This window comes from Fukomys damarensis, unplaced genomic scaffold (assembly GCF_012274545.1).
Source record: "Fukomys damarensis isolate Sample0158 unplaced genomic scaffold, DMR_v1.0_HiC HiC_scaffold_11, whole genome shotgun sequence".
In the NCBI taxonomy this organism is placed as follows: Eukaryota; Metazoa; Chordata; class Mammalia; order Rodentia; family Bathyergidae; genus Fukomys; species Fukomys damarensis.
This window is the reverse complement of record NW_022900923.1, coordinates 3866275-3881632: the sequence shown is the minus strand read 5'-3', so window position 1 is coordinate 3881632 and position 15358 is coordinate 3866275. Positions and strand designations below refer to the sequence as shown.

Below are 15358 nucleotides of genomic sequence, written 5' to 3'. Positions count from 1 at the left end.
TTTAAATATTGGAAGATCTTCAAAGGTAATACAAATAGGAGCCAGTGGTATTGTTGTGAGCTGAGACCACTTGATGGAAATGTCAAGAATCAATGTTGTAGTCAGAGTTTGCAAGGGAATAGATTTAATAGAGGACTCATGATTTACAGGGTTATTTTATAAAATTCACCCAAGAAGTCACATGCAGAGGCTCACAAGAGATCTGTCCATGCACTAGAGACCTGAGGAATCCTGGATCCTAGAGCAGTGTCCTACACAGTCCAGCCCAAAGCAGTGCGCTCCACAAGTCCAGCCAGAGACCTAGAGCCCACGGCAGTGTCTCTTACAAGTCTGTGTTGAGGAAGGCCCAAGGCCAGCGGTAAAAGCCAACCTGTTCCCAGTGGGTGAAGGATCTGTGCCACCAGGCTGAGAGATCTGCACTGGAGACCAGCGCTCCCCTGAGAACAGCAGCCATCCCCGGTGACACTGAGTCCCCCGAGCTCCTCCCATGATGAGAGCAGCCGAATTCCCTTCAGGAAAATCAACAGCCCCATCTTCCCATCCAGTGCTCCTTTTGTGCGGTTGGCATCCTCAGCGGGTCTTCCACACCTCACCAGGCTGACTCGGTTCAGCCAGGTACTCCGTCACCCATTAGTTCATGCGCCACAGTCGGCAGTTACCCAGCAGTGACAAGCATGACCTTTCTCGTGAGTAGTGAGTTCACTGTCAGGAGAGGTCTTCAGGCAGTGCAGATGGCCTCCACCTGCCTCCTGTGCCTGTGCTTCTGATACTGATGCGAATGACGTGGGGCGGAGCAGATCTGAGGAATCCTGCTCATAGCTGCAGGGCGAGTTTTGAACTCAGCATTTGTTGCTCACTCTGCTCAAGGCACCACAAATTCTCAAAACCCTGAGATGCATTTATTTAAACAATGAACTTAGCAAGAACAATGAACGTGTTTAGAGCCTCGAGGGCTAATGCTTGTGAACTTGATGTCAGTTTTTCTCTCTCTACATCCCTCCTTTTCCTTTAGAAGTCTGTCTGACTGAATTAGGACCCTTAATGTCTGGAACATAGAAGGTGACATTGAATTCCCAGCACCTTCTTGTAACTGTGCAGTGTCTCATAAGAATAGAAGAGATGCCTCCGCCGTGTCTCACCCTAATCCAAAGTTGATTTATAGCGTTGCTCCTTTAAGTCTAACATTTTTTTCTAGCTGTAATTTCACAGCTAGCCTTTTAATTCTTTTTTTTTTTTTTGCCTCCAAACTATTGGGTAATATAAGTGACTTATATTTCTATCCACTCCCTGGCTGGCTGCTTTCCATTGCTGGAGAAATGAATGAATCCTTTTGTGTAGGGGTTTTGTGGCTCAGGAAAGAGCTTAGAGCCTTGCCAGAGGTGCTATGTGGGTATTGTGCACATGGCATGTGCAACGTGTGTGTATGGTCACGTGGTGAAGGCAGGGTGCAAGATCTCCATGGGTGGTGGCCATGCCAGAGGCAGCTAAATCTCCTTTTCAGCATCTTAGAACCCTCCTTTCTAATTCAGCCAGGAACTGTTGTTGGTCAGCTATTTAAAGAAAGGAAAGAATTTAAAGTGGAGAATTGTGAAGACATGGGGTGGAGGACAGAGAGAAAGACAGAGATGTGACCCTTACATTTTTAAACTTAGAATATATGTAAATCTATGTATTCATGTACACACACACTAAGAAATTTCTTTGACATCGCTGCCGTTGCCAATCTATGATGTATTTTTTAAACCTGGACCACCTCCATAGTGCATTTTTAGTTTCTACTTTTTCAATGAAGTAGAAAAAGAAGTTGAAAGACAGTGCTGAGCAGCGATTCATTATTTCATTCCATTATTTATTTTGTGGTTGTCTCTCTCACACCTAAAACTTTAAAACTGTTGTGGATATGTATTTCACAAAAATCACTTTATAACCATTCTTTATGCAGTTTGGTGACATCAAGTGTATTCACGGTGCCGAGGGGCTATCAGCACTGTCCATCTCCAGAAGTTTTTTCATCCCAACTGGGAATTCTGTACCTGTTCAACAGTGCCCCATTGCCCTCTCCTTCCAGCCCCTAGCCACCTCTCTTCTCTGTTTGTCTCTGTGGGTTCTGCTTGTCCTGGGTTCTCATGTGAGCAAAACCATTCAGTACCTGTCCTTCTGTGTCCAGTTTGTACGACTTGGTATAGTCCTCTGGCTTCCTCCGTGCTAAGGTGTGTGTCCATATTCCCTTTCTTTTTATAGCTGTATTTTACTGTATGTAATACTGCCTTCAGCTTGTCCGTTCACCTGTCCTTTGGGTTTCCCCCTCACCCTTTTGCTGCCATGCAGAGAATATTGGTGTAGCCATACCTGAGCGTCTGCTCTCATTCTCTGGGGTGATGCCCAGGAGTGGAGTTGCTAGATCACATGGTAACTTTGTTTACTCTTTTGAGGAATGGCCAAACTTCTCCAGAAGACTTTTTTTTCATATAGAAGCTTGTCTTTTGACTTTCCAAGACATTCTGGTCATTTTCACCGAAGCTGCAGCTCTTTTCTGTGGTCCTGTGTGATATAATCAGTTTGAATCGTTTAACTCCCATAATTGCAGTAATATATCCAAGTGTCACAAGCAAGTTTAGAGACATACATTTGGTATTTGCTAAGCCCGCAAATCCCGTGGGAGGACCTGAAGAGCAGCTTCCCAGCAATGAGCCCCAGGTCACTGTGGGCAGGGGCCAGTATATAACACAGAGGGAAAACACTGGGTAGTGGGACCAGTGAGGGCCAGCCAAGGGGATAGGCCAGTGAGGAGAGTGCCTGCAGTTCAACACACTGAGCTTAGTCATGGTAGGATTTGTAAAGAAATTCAGAAACAAGCGACTGAGGATCTAGCAAAAGACCACCACCTATGCATGACTGTTAGCATTTACACCGTTGTTATTTGGAGACGAAGAGGGGCAGACTCCACAGGGTAAAATAGAAGGGGAAGGTGACTGAGCCGGTCACCTTTTGTATAAATTCTGAATTTAAGAAAAGACGAATGAGCATTGCTAGAAGTTGATTACCATCGCTTCTCGGCCTTTTGGCTAAGATCAAGTGTAGAAGTTGATTACCATGCCTTCTTCACCCTCGGTTTTGTGTTTGTTTGTTTGTTTGTTTGTTTTGATACCAGGGATCAAACTCAGGCCCTTGCATTTGTGAGGCAGGTGCCAGAACCACTGAGCTAAATCCCTGTCCCTTCACTCTGGTTTAAGTGGTTTAGTGTAGTGATAAATGGCACATAAGCAGGGACATGTATCTTCATCCATCCTTGTTAGCTACCGAGATGGTGAAAGGTTTGGAAATGGCCTCTCAAAATGTGGTCTAAAGGAACTGGGTTGATTTTGCCTAGAGAGAGAAGTTGAGAACTCTGAGTGGGACTTAATAATAGTGTCCAGGAATCTGAGGGACTCTCTGAGGGATGGAAAGCAGCTGTTTCTTGTCCTGCGAAGGGCTAGAGGAGAGGCGTCATGAGCAACAAGTGGGCTGAAGAACTTGTCCATAAAGCTCAAGATAGTGGACTAGCAAGTCCAGGTCACTTCTCTGTTTCAGAATTACACAGTTTACTGTGCTTTTTGGGTGATTTATATGTTCTTGAATGTCAAACTACTAAAAATTAGGGGAAAAAAAGGAGAAAAGGAAATCGAGAGGACCTTTTACCCACGTAAGAGCCGAGGTTCCCATTGTGGAAGCTCCCAGAGCTGTGTGTTTAGGGAAGCCCTTTCCCCTCAGGCTTCTAGTGAGATTTAAAGCAAGAAAGCTCCAGAGCCTCTTTTGTACCCTTTCTTTTCTTTTCGGTACCGGGAATCAAACTCAGACCTTTATGCTTGCAAGGCAAGTGCTGGAACCACTGAGCTAAATTCCTGGCCCCCCTTTCTTTTCTTTATAAAGCAAGGTAAACCACATTTACCCCTTCTCTGTCATGAAAAGAATTTGTGTAAACTTGCTAGTCTTCATTTCTTTTGTTCATTTGGTCAAATGGTCATAATTTATTTATTTTTAAAAAATTTTGTGTCTTTAGAGCCTAATATCATACAAGTGTAGACATGTACATACATGTATCATAACTATAGACATTTGACATATGACATAAATTTAACATATAATTTGCATGCTATAAACTATGCCATAAATTATTATGTGATATACTAAATTTATATATAATTAATTCAGAAGTGAAGGTGATGTTTTATTCTAGGTAGTGTATCTAAGTCTTAGCTACATGATGGATATTATGTACAGGGGCTCAGCAAATATGTAAAGGATTGTATGATAATCCATTGCTGTAGGTAGTCAACTAAAAGAAGAATCTAGAGAGAGAAAAGTGAGCTCTGTGTATGTTAGTAAGTTTTAGCCAGTGAGGCCTAAGGGGATGTCTGAAAACTCCTTCTCAACCATTGTTTTCATCATCCTTATCCCATATTAGGTTAATTATGCCATTTATTTTGAATTGGATAAGTGATGTCACATTTGCCCATCTGGGAGTTATCTTGGAGACAAACTTGCGTTCTTAGAGCATTGTCCCCTGTTGAGCTCTGCTTCGAGAGTTACGTCGACATTTTAGCATCGACTGCATTTATATCCCACCAGGTTATGCTTTCATCTTCTACCCTCATTGACTCCAGTCTTATTTATAGACCTTGGCTGTTGCTCTGGAATGTCTTTTGCCCCGGAAAGGGGCTCAGGGTGAATCGTGACCCAGCTCCAGCTCTCATAACTGTTTTTGGCCTGCAGAATCCAGCAGTACATTGGGAAGCTGGATTGGGAGGCCTGAATCCTCCCCGCACCTGTTCGTTCACAGTGAGGTGCTGGCCAGTTGCCCCACCTCTCTGAGTTCTGTTCCCCTCATCCACCTTACAGGAACATCACGAGGATTACACTGAGTGAAATCATGCGTGGCGAGCCCAGAGCCCGTTGTTCCCGTTTGCTTTTGTCACAAAGAGGTGCTCTTGCTGTGGAGGGTCACGTCGCCATTGCCGCTAGACACTTTCCAGTTAGTGGGTTTCACTGGATCACAGGGAGGTCTGTAGCATGGGGTTTGTATCAAAGTTAGGAGAGTACCCCAGTGTTCAAATGTATGAATCTCTTCCCTTTTCTATACTTTCTTATTCCAGAAAAATAAAAGCCTACTTATAAGGCTAAATATTCCAGAAAGTGCTTGTTGCCAAATTACCTGACCCAAATTGTGTACACACGCTGAAGGAAAGTACATTTTGAAACCAGAGGGAAGACTACACATTTTCACTCTGTAAGATTGAAAGGAGAGTTAGAAAATGTTCTTGGCATTCTGACAGTCCTTTAAGGGACACTGGTGTGCTGCGCTCCGAATGATGTCAAACTGAAGACATGACATCTGACCTCAAGAAGGTTATGGCTTTGGGAAGACTAAATCCATAGCGTGAGATGATGGAGACTTCGAGTACTCTGCAAGGCCCTGAGAATGAGCAGAGGCCAGCTACAGAGTTGGGCTCCTAGCTCTGGGAGACACAGGGTGGGCCCTTAGTTCATAGAACCCTATCGTTTCAAGACAGCAGTGTCAAAAACTGCCTCGAGTATTTATTTCCCATAGAAACCCAAGAATGCTGCTGCAGTTTCTCTGTACTTATTTGAAGCAAAGATGTTTTCCTGGAGTCTCGGGTCCCAGGGTGATTTACTTTCAGATTGTCTTCTCCACGCTAAGCCAAATTGTTCCTCCCCAAGTTCATCCTTGGACTGCAAGATGTGGAATATCTTTATAAACCAGAGCAAGTCACACCGAGGGTCAGAATCCCAGCTAGAGCCTCACTTCCAAAGTGGAGGCATGACACATTTTAATACAAGTGGATTTAGGTATCAAAGGTTAGATGTTTTTCTCGTTATTAGAAGACTTGCACTTCAGGGACTTTGGAGGATGAGAGTGGGTCCTTTGAACTGGACCCCTCCTCCTATCCTTCCTTGTCCCTCAGCCCCATAAATAAAAGAGACAGGCAGAACAACAGAACCATTAACTTAATAGCATAGGATTTATGGCAGCTGAAATCTTGCAAAGCTTATGTCAGTGAAATAAAATAATTACTGTCACTTTCTTTTAGACACTTGGCTTTGTGGTTTGTGTTGCCTTTGTCATAACAGGCAGCTGATTCAGTAGCTCTGGTTTTCATGGCAGATGGCCGGGGCTTACGTTTTGTGCATGTGGCCATGCTGTTGAGATGGCAATGGGTGAATAGACCAGAGCGAAGTTAAATTTAGATAGAGGGTTCCCTGAGATAATGTTAATGATCTGAGCTGTTGTGTTGTCAGTATGCCGATGGAACCTTTTCTTTTGCTCTTTTCCCTTAGATTCTCAAATCCAAAGATTTAACCTCTCCAAACCAGCGCTACATTGACAGCAAAGTTGTGAAAACAAGAGCGGAAGGCGAGTGGCTGTCCTTCGATGTGACAGATGCTGTCCACGAGTGGCTTCACCATAAAGGTTGGGGACCTCTCTCCTCTCCCTGGTGTTCAGTGGCCCTCGGTTATTATAAACTGATTACAGATTGAGAGGCGTAGACACACATGTAGATGACCTTCTTGATTTGATGTTTTCCAGACAGGAACCTTGGATTTAAAATAAGTTTACACTGTCCCTGCTGCACCTTTGTGCCATCTAATAATTACATCATACCCAATAAAAGTGAAGAGCTAGAAGCAAGATTTGCAGGTAAGTGAATCTCTGGTCTTCTGAGACATAAGAGGGCTTCTTTTGTGATTTCATGGGGGATAGAGTCAGTTTGCAGGTGATAGACTGATGACCCATGGGGAGCTTCACATATGTGGGTGGTGATGTGGTTGGAGAGAGCCAGGCGCAGCAGAAAGGATTAGAAGAAAAGGATTGGTTCTCAGTTTCCAAGGCTCAGTGCCCAGTGATGGAGTGGCCAGTGTGACTGACTGTTTCATTAACCCCTCAGACGATTAAAATAGTCATCTAAGCCCTTTACTCTTCACTGAAGCAAGGCAAGTTTTTACTTTTATGTTGCAGCAGTAGATAGCATGCATTCAAGGAAATCTGTTGATAATTCCCCAAGCCAAATGTTTGGAGCAGACAACTCTATTTCACCCAAGGAAGAGTCCTGGAACACTGGTTTCCATAACTCATCTTCCATGTATTGACACCCCATACCTTTTCTGACCCAGCATTTCCAGTGCCTTCCTTGCCAGAACTTTACAACACGTGTAACAAGGTTTTGGGTTTCCCCATGCACACTCTGAGTGGATGAGCCACAAGTGCGACAGAATGAAGAGATGTGAGGAATTGAGTCACTGTGTACTGGACAGTGAGTCACTAGGCGAGGAGAGCAGGAAAGAGTGTGTGGCAGCACCTGCCTGTACTTCCAGGCCAGGGAGCTGATTTCTCTCCCCTTCTAACATCATCCGGGAACTCCGTCCACTTTTAGAAGGCCACTGTGTCCCTTGCTCATGGAAAAATACTCCCCGAGATCTAGAGATTTATTTCAGTCTCTAACCCAGCCACGATTTTCTTGAGCGTGGAGATTAAATGCTTAAGCTGGCAGTCTCCCAAGCATGATTTGGGCAGCTCAAGTTTCTAAATCTCAGGTGGAATCAGGAAAGTGTTGCGGATGCCATAAAATAAATGAAAAAGCCCTTTCTTCACAGTTTCCCAGAATAGCGTTAGGTAAGGGTGACTTCTTCTTCACTTGAACCCAATTCAGTGCCGTTTAGCTGAGTCTCAGGTGATGCTGGCGAGCAGAGTCTTCTGTGTCTAGGTGTCCTGGGAAAAGTGCGACCGAGGGCAACAAGGAGGGCTGTGTGGCTGTGTGCTCAGGTGGCAGAGGCCTGAACACAGGCCACCCTGAGCTGTGGCTCAGGCCCTCAGGCCAGCTCTCACAGGCTTCTTTTGAGGGACTCTGGAAGCTACAGTCCTGCCTTTGATGCTGAACCCCCTTCCCACAAGAGCCCCATTTAGAAGTGTTCATCATCACCCGTGGTCATCCTATTCTTCTCTGTCCCCTTGGGGGAATGGCAATAGCCAGGCCATGGTGGTCATCACTGCTACTTGTGACAATATGCAAAAGAAAAAAGAATATATAGCTGATGATGTGTGATGAAGGTAAAGCTAAATGTTTATTACCCAAATGCATTTTTTTAAGGTATTGATGGCACCTCCACATATACCAGTGGTGATCAGAAAACTATAAAGTCCACTAGGAAAACAAACAGTGGGAAGACCCCACATCTCCTGCTAATGTTATTGCCCTCCTACAGACTTGAGTCACCACCGTCTAACCGGCGGAAGAAGCGTGCTTTGGATGCAGCTTATTGCTTTAGGTAAAGAAATGAAAATAAAACCGAGTGATTGCATCTGCTAACCCTTGTTCTGCCTTTGCTTTCTTCTCCCTCGCAGCAACCTGAAGGTTCTCACTCGTGAAGGCCAGGCGTAGGACAGTGTAGCTCCCTTGTGGTATTCATCGACTCCTTAGAAAGAACCAGGTGTGAAGGGAAAAGTCAGCCTCCAAATTTCTGTCCCTAAACCTTCTAAGGAGCTTTGGTATTGAAGAAGAAAAAAGAGCTCTCTGCTCTCCAGAGCAAACGTGAGCTCATTCAGCCCTTCCCCATCTGTACGGAGCCCTCTCTTCAGAGTGCTGGTGCCAGGCCCTTTCACAGTGAAGGAGATGAGAGAGCAGCAGAGAGCCACCTGTCCCATTTTAGCTTCTGATGGAAGTGAAGGACAGGGAGAATTCCTGTGTGCGTGCTCTTCATGGTTTCTTATAAGATGCGGTGAGAAAAGGGCTCTAATTTGTTTTTTTTTTTTTGTTTTTTTTTTTTTTGCTTTACTGGATTTTGAACCCAGGGTCTTTACACTGAGCTACATCCTTCGTTTGGTTCCATTTTATTTATTTATCTTGAGACAGAGTCTCACGAGATTGCTAATTTGTCCAGGCTGGGCTTGAACTTGTACTCCTCCTGCCTCAGCCTCTCAGAGTTCCATGATTACGAGTGTGTGGTCCCATACGCAGTAACAGTCATGAGGCAGTGCGGGGCCCTCTGTGGTAAAAGTGCTCAGCACATCCCAAGCCACAGCAGAGTGGTGTCTTTTGGTTGCTGACATCAGTGATCATGCTTAGCAAGATTCCGTTTCTCTTCCTGTCCACTTCCTCCCTACACTGAGGAATGTGTGGTTGAACAGAACATGTTGTCTCAGAGGAGAAGCTTCTGATGGCTTTTAGGTCATAGGTGATGCTTTTCTTTCATTGTGATGTGAAAGGGCAAGTAAGGCTAGGTGCCAGGACAGCCTGGGCTTGGCCAGCTGACCAGTTGGTTCGTTGCTTGTTCCGTTGGTTCATTGGGTGGTTGTCTCTCCCAGCCACTCCCTGCTTCTGTCTCATCACTTGAGGCCAAAGGTTTGCTTTCTAGGCCACAGGCAGGGAGTCGGGGTGCATGCTCCCCTGTGGGGCGTGGTCCACCGAATGCCAGCACATCCCCCCATGCAAGTCGCTTGAGACTGCAGAGAAACGTAGCCCATGCTCGCTGCTCGTCAGATGTTTGCTGAACAAATGAATGAGTCATTTTTCTGGTTTGGAGTGAGGTGAGTGGGAAATCTACTTTAAAATCTGCCTTGATCTTCCTTTCCACAGAAATGTGCAGGACAATTGCTGCCTGCGTCCACTTTACATTGATTTCAAGAGGGATCTTGGGTGGAAATGGATTCATGAACCCAAAGGCTACAATGCTAACTTCTGTGCCGGGGCCTGTCCGTATCTGTGGAGCTCTGACACTCAGCACAGCAGGGTGAGTACTGGTAACTTGCTCCTGTCTTCCGGGGGGCAAAGAGCTGTGCCTGCCCAGTCTCTAAGGGAGCAGTAATGCCCTGGGCCTTCACTGTCACCAGGCAAGTGTGCAGAGGGAGCCACGAACGAAGGGAAAGCACAGGCAGTGGGTGAAATCGACAAGAACCTGATGTGTTTCAAACACTAGGTCCCCCTTCCCAACAAGGCTGTGAGCAACTTGGAGGAAACTTTACTGATTTGTTCTTTTGTTTTATATTCTTAATGAAAATAAGCATACATAGCTGGAAAAGGCAGCTCTTTCTGAATAAACACATTACATAGTGTCAGGTATAAAGGAGGTGGAAAGGGACTCAGGTCTCCAGCCAAAGAAAGGGATCTTATCACCTCCACCAGGGACTGTGGGTTAGAAAGAACAGTGGGGAAACCATGTAATGCTGTAGCGTGGTGACCAACGTCTGATAATGAGAACAGCCTTTAACCTCTCAATCTCAATTTCTTATCATTAGAAAAGAAGGTCTATTTTAAAAGTGTTCTTTAAAATAATGCTGAACTCAAACTTGTTGTGAGGTAGGAAAATACTAAATAGGTGAAAATGATTTGAAAATTAGTATCTCTCAGCCTCTCAGAGCATAAGCCAAAGTAATGAAGAACATGAGTATTTGACCCAGTCACTTCCCTGAGGACCAAGGGCTGACTGGGAAGGCCGGGCCAGGACTGGATGCCGTGGGTTTCCCGACCACATCAGCAAGGCCTTTGTCTAATAAGGATATTTGTCCATTTGTGTCCTCCTGACACCCCCTGATGCAGGATTTTAGAGATGGAAAGGACTCTATAAGTCATCTTTCCTGAACATTTCATTTTTCTAAAGAAACCAGGCCCTGGATGATTTGCCTGAGACCAGCAGCAGGTTATTGACCGACCCAGGCTTGGAACGCAGCCCTCCTTGTTTCACAAGCAGGCCTCCCTTTGCTCTGTCCTGCAGAGTTTAATCCCTAAAATGTGGCTACACGGGGAGGATTTCTCCTGTGCTCTTATGCCTCTGTAAATCTCCCCATTAAAAGGCATTAGGAAGATTGCCTTCACGGCAGGGTAGGAAAACGAGTCTGCTGCCAAAATGCTCGCATAAGGCTTTGCATTGAACGAGGGAGTTTGGAGGTTATCAATTATCCTGGACAATCTATATTATAAAAGTGCCTCTTTAGTGCCTATGAGAAATCACGTGTGAGTGGAACCGGAAGTCTATTTATTTATGAATGCCCACGCAGGCTGGAGCGAGGATTGATAATTACGGCTCCCCTCTCCAGCTGTTTCTGCCTCCCCCAGGCTGTGGCCCTCTGGGTGTCACGTGCTTGGCCGTGTGAGTGAGGCCCGTGGTGCCTGTCCCTTTGTCCAAGCTCTGGCCAGGCTGCTCCATCTGGGCTGCGGCAGCAGTAGCTGTAATGTGGGCCAGGCCCTGCTGCCAAGGAGAAACCTAATTCTCCTCCTGATGCACAGAAGGAGTGTGTGAAGGCTGAGACCAGGCTTGTTTTTCAAGGAGAGAGGAAGAGTAACTGTCATGGTCACAAAAATGTGGTTTGGACAGTTACCCAAGAAGCCAGGGGAGCTAATAAAGTAGTCAGTGTTACAGCGCTGAACGGATCTTCTGTCTTAGGCTGAAAAAAATCGCAGTGGATCTCGAGGAAAAGGTCACTTGCTGTTTGAATAACACATTAATGGCATCCTTGGAAATGTGTGTGTCATCGCGGGGAACCTCCATGCATCCAAAAGTCACACACCCCTGTGATAGCCAGTGTGAGCAACGGGCCAGGCACAGTACCTGCTGTCCTGCCACTGTTTCTCCACTCCTCCACCAGCCTGGCCTGCCTACCACAGGGACGGTTCGGGGCGTGTTGATGGTTATGTCCTTCGCTGTAAGCAAAAAAGAAGAAAGTGAATAATTGTGAATGTAGATCACTTCCCATGTCAGCCTGAGCATCACTGATGTTATAGAGCAATAGTAAATGGAAGCACTTTTTTTTAATGAAAACTTAGGTAACATTAAATAGGCCTGAGAAGACACATAACATAAAGAGGTTGACATGGCAGACGGGGTAAGTAACCTCTCTGCTCAAGTGTAGGTTAAAGTTCCAATGAGAGCCTGCAGACGCACCTGTTCCAGTTAACCTTGTGTTCATTTTTTCCTCAAGCACATGCATCTCATTTGGTCCAAAGAAGACTTATGGGCTACGAGGTACACACACACTCCCAACTGTGCGTGAGCTCTTAATCCACTTAAGAATTTTAAAAAAATACACACACACTCACACACACACACGAAGCAACTTTAGTCACAGGGTAGTGTAGAAATAAGACCAAATCCTAAGAAGCTTGGGAAAAGTGTGCCTCAAAGTAGTGGCTAGAGTCAACTTCTGGAAAGGTTAGGAAAATGTACAGCATGAACAGTTTTCTCCAATGTGAGTTCTGTAAAGTCATTTGTGTACAGTGTATATAAGAAGGGTTTTGTGAGGAAAGGGTGAATCTGGTGATAGCTAAAGACACATACCAATCTGATTATCATTTAGAGTTAAGAAAAAAATAATGACCAAACATAATTCACATTGCCCACTGAGCTCCGTGGCTGGTGACAGCAGGAAGTGGTCCTTTGAAAACTAATCCATCACTCATGTCTTCTGCCCTCCTTTCCCAACGCTGCCTCATCGCCAGGTCCTCAGTTTATATAACACCATAAACCCAGAGGCGTCTGCATCTCCGTGCTGTGTGTCCCAGGATCTGGAGCCGCTCACCATCCTCTACTACATCGGCAAAACCCCCAAGATCGAGCAGCTCTCCAACATGATCGTCAAGTCCTGCAAATGCAGCTAAGGGTCTCAGAACAGAGGCAAAACAAAAATCGCAAAAAATGACGACGTGACAAGAAAACATTAGTGAACCTTGGTTCCTCCGTGTTCAGGAGTATGAGAAAAGCGGTACTAGTTCCAATACTTTGGAAGTGTGTGTTCTGTTTGTTAAAACTGGCAACTGAAACAAAAAAAGGAAAAGAGAAGGCCTTATTCTACATTTCACCTACTCTATAAGTGAGAGACAAGAAGCAAAATCTTTTTTATTTTAAAGGAAAAAAATAAACACTGGAAGAATTCTTTAGTGTTATGTGAAAGAAAAAAAAAAAAAAGCAAGCCAGGAGAATCCCGTTCAGTGGAGTCACTGTCCTCCCATCCCCTCCCGTGCCACTCTCGCTCTGTCATGCGGTGCAGTAGGCACCAGCCCATCCTCCTCCGAGATTTAACAGCAAGTTATTTATTGTGTGTTGCTATATAATGAACGTTTCGTTGCCCTTGGAAAATACAACAGGTGTATAAAGTGGAGACCAAGTCCTTTGCCAGAGACTCATGGATGGTTTACGGAGACGAGAACTCAAACGAGCCAGAAGAAAAGAGGTCGTTAAAGGGGTGAAAAGCCCCGTGAGTTGTTGTCTGCCCGAGCAAGTCTGCCGTAAGACAAAGACCGGAAAGCACATGCTATGTACCGACTGCTTGAGGAAGATGTACGTAGGGTTCAAACACTAAAAAACCTGTTAATGAGAGCAATTCTCAGCCAGAATAAGTCTGTAAGATTTTTTTCCTTTTAATTGTATATGGTTCTTCTTCAGCTTGATAAACTAGTGAAATGGTGAGATGTCTTGACACGTACTGGTCAGACTGCAGACCTTAAAGTATTGCTGTATAGCCATGCCACAGGTTTTTTCCCTCTGTTTTGGTGTATGTAGCCCTACCTGTATTATTGAAATAGATGGGTGTAGAAGCCAGCGCAATTGAAAACACATCTGCAGATCTCCTTTGCAAACTATTAAATCGAAACATTAACTACTTCACATGTAATGTGTAAATTCTTACCATGTTTTTATATTCTGTAATAGTGTCAACTATGATTTAGATTGGACTTAAATTTGAACTCTTTTTAATTATCACTCACAATTAACTGTATGTTTCCTTTAGCTGGCCAGTATTTTCAGTAAAGCCCCTAGATTTTACCTTGTACCACAAAGATATTTTATAATAAGATTTGCTCTTCTGTTCTTTGTGTATTGTCCATTTCTGTCACACGAGCTACCTGTGTCTGTCTTTTTTTTCTTTTACAAAAAGAATAGATTGGAATTTGGTGGTCTTCCTTCATCTTTTGATCATCATTACTAATCAAGTCAAATGTTGAAAAATGTCTATAGTAGGAAAATGGGAACTGCTATGGAAACATAGGGGGAAATCTTCTAATTTTCACAAGAATCTAAGGATCTGAACTCAGAATCCTGGTGGCTGAGTTAACATGGCTTAGTTAGTATTTTTGCGGAATTTTATTGTTATTAAAAGGCAACTAGTTGAGGAAATATCTTTCCCTGTAGTCAGTTTTTTAGTGTTCAGGGGGAGATGGAAGGTTGCCTCTTTTAGTTACTTTTTGTAAAGGATGAAAAAATCCAGTTCACCCTTAGTCATTTCACCTACTTCACTGAAGTTAAGCCTTTTGATAGATGTTCTTGAGAGGTTGGAAAGGCACAAGCCAAATTCTCCCAGGATCAAAATATTCTCTTCCCCAAGTGTGAGTTATCTACAACTGGGGCTACAGTTTACTTGGCTTACAGAAATGACTTGTCACATCATTTCGGAAGGGGTACCTCACGTCTGGGTTCCTAGCATACATTTGTCACTTATTTAGCTTTCAGATAAAAATTCATAGGCAGATCAGTGCAATAGGTACAGTTTCACCTAAGGGCAGCAAAGCAAGACAGGAACGGGATACTTTCCTGCCCATCATTGAGATGAAGATTGGATTTGCAAGTTTGAAAACTGGAAAAGCAGGCTCTAGAGAGGATGCCACAATAGTGAACAGCTCTTACATCAGGTGTAACCCAATCCCAGACTGAGTGTGTCGCGTTTTCTCTCTTCCGCTCTTCTGTTAATTCTGTGTAAATCACTTTTATTTCTGCAGGTGTTTTCCTCTTAGATAAAATGACATTTTGTTTCGTATTATTTGTCTTTCCTTATGAATGCACTGATAATATTTTAAATGCTCTATTTTAAGATCTCCTGAATCTTTTTGTTTTTAATTGGGGGGGGGAGGGTTCTACAGGGTCTTTATTTCCCATCAATAAATGTTGCCATGGGAGGGGAGGGTGGTGGGTGGGAAGGGAGAAGTGTTAGTAGACCGGCGGGGCAGCAGTACAATTTTATGGTTCGCATGGTTAAAAAATTGGAATATAAGAATAGCTGTTTTGTACTTTGACGACCAATTATGCTGTATTTTAACACAATGTATGTCTGTTTTGTGGTGCTCTAGTGGTAAATAAATTATTTCAGTCCTATATTGCTGTGCGTGTCCTATCCTAGTGCTGCCTTTGAGTCTAGAAAATTCCAGTGACACAGTGATAATATTCCCCAGCTGGAATTTGGGAAACACAGTCACCCTTACACAGTTCTTCGTAAGGATCTTGCCCCCAGTAGTGTCACACTGTGGCTCAGGAACCAGGACATGTCTGTGAAGGACTGAAGAAAGCCCTGGGCAGCATTTATTCTCTTGCTTATTGCTCT

At 44.4% G+C, this 15358-nt stretch overlaps 1 protein-coding gene and 1 pseudogene across 1 annotated transcript in view; both read left to right on the top strand.

Moving 5' to 3' along the window:
• The window catches only part of Tgfb2 (transforming growth factor beta 2), a 75056-nt gene extending 59909 nt beyond the window's left edge, over positions 1–15147 (top strand). The window contains exons 5-9 of the mRNA XM_010642498.2: positions 6337–6469; positions 6587–6697; positions 8145–8322; positions 9630–9783; positions 12486–15147. Coding sequence (XP_010640800.2) covers positions 6337–6469; positions 6587–6697; positions 8145–8322; positions 9630–9783; positions 12486–12644 — 735 coding nt within the window. The 3' untranslated portion in view covers positions 12645–15147. The remainder of the gene's footprint in view (positions 1–6336; positions 6470–6586; positions 6698–8144; positions 8323–9629; positions 9784–12485) is intronic.
• On the top strand, positions 3046–3200 carry LOC117285632 (annotated as a pseudogene).
• Positions 15148–15358: the final 211 nt, after the last annotated feature.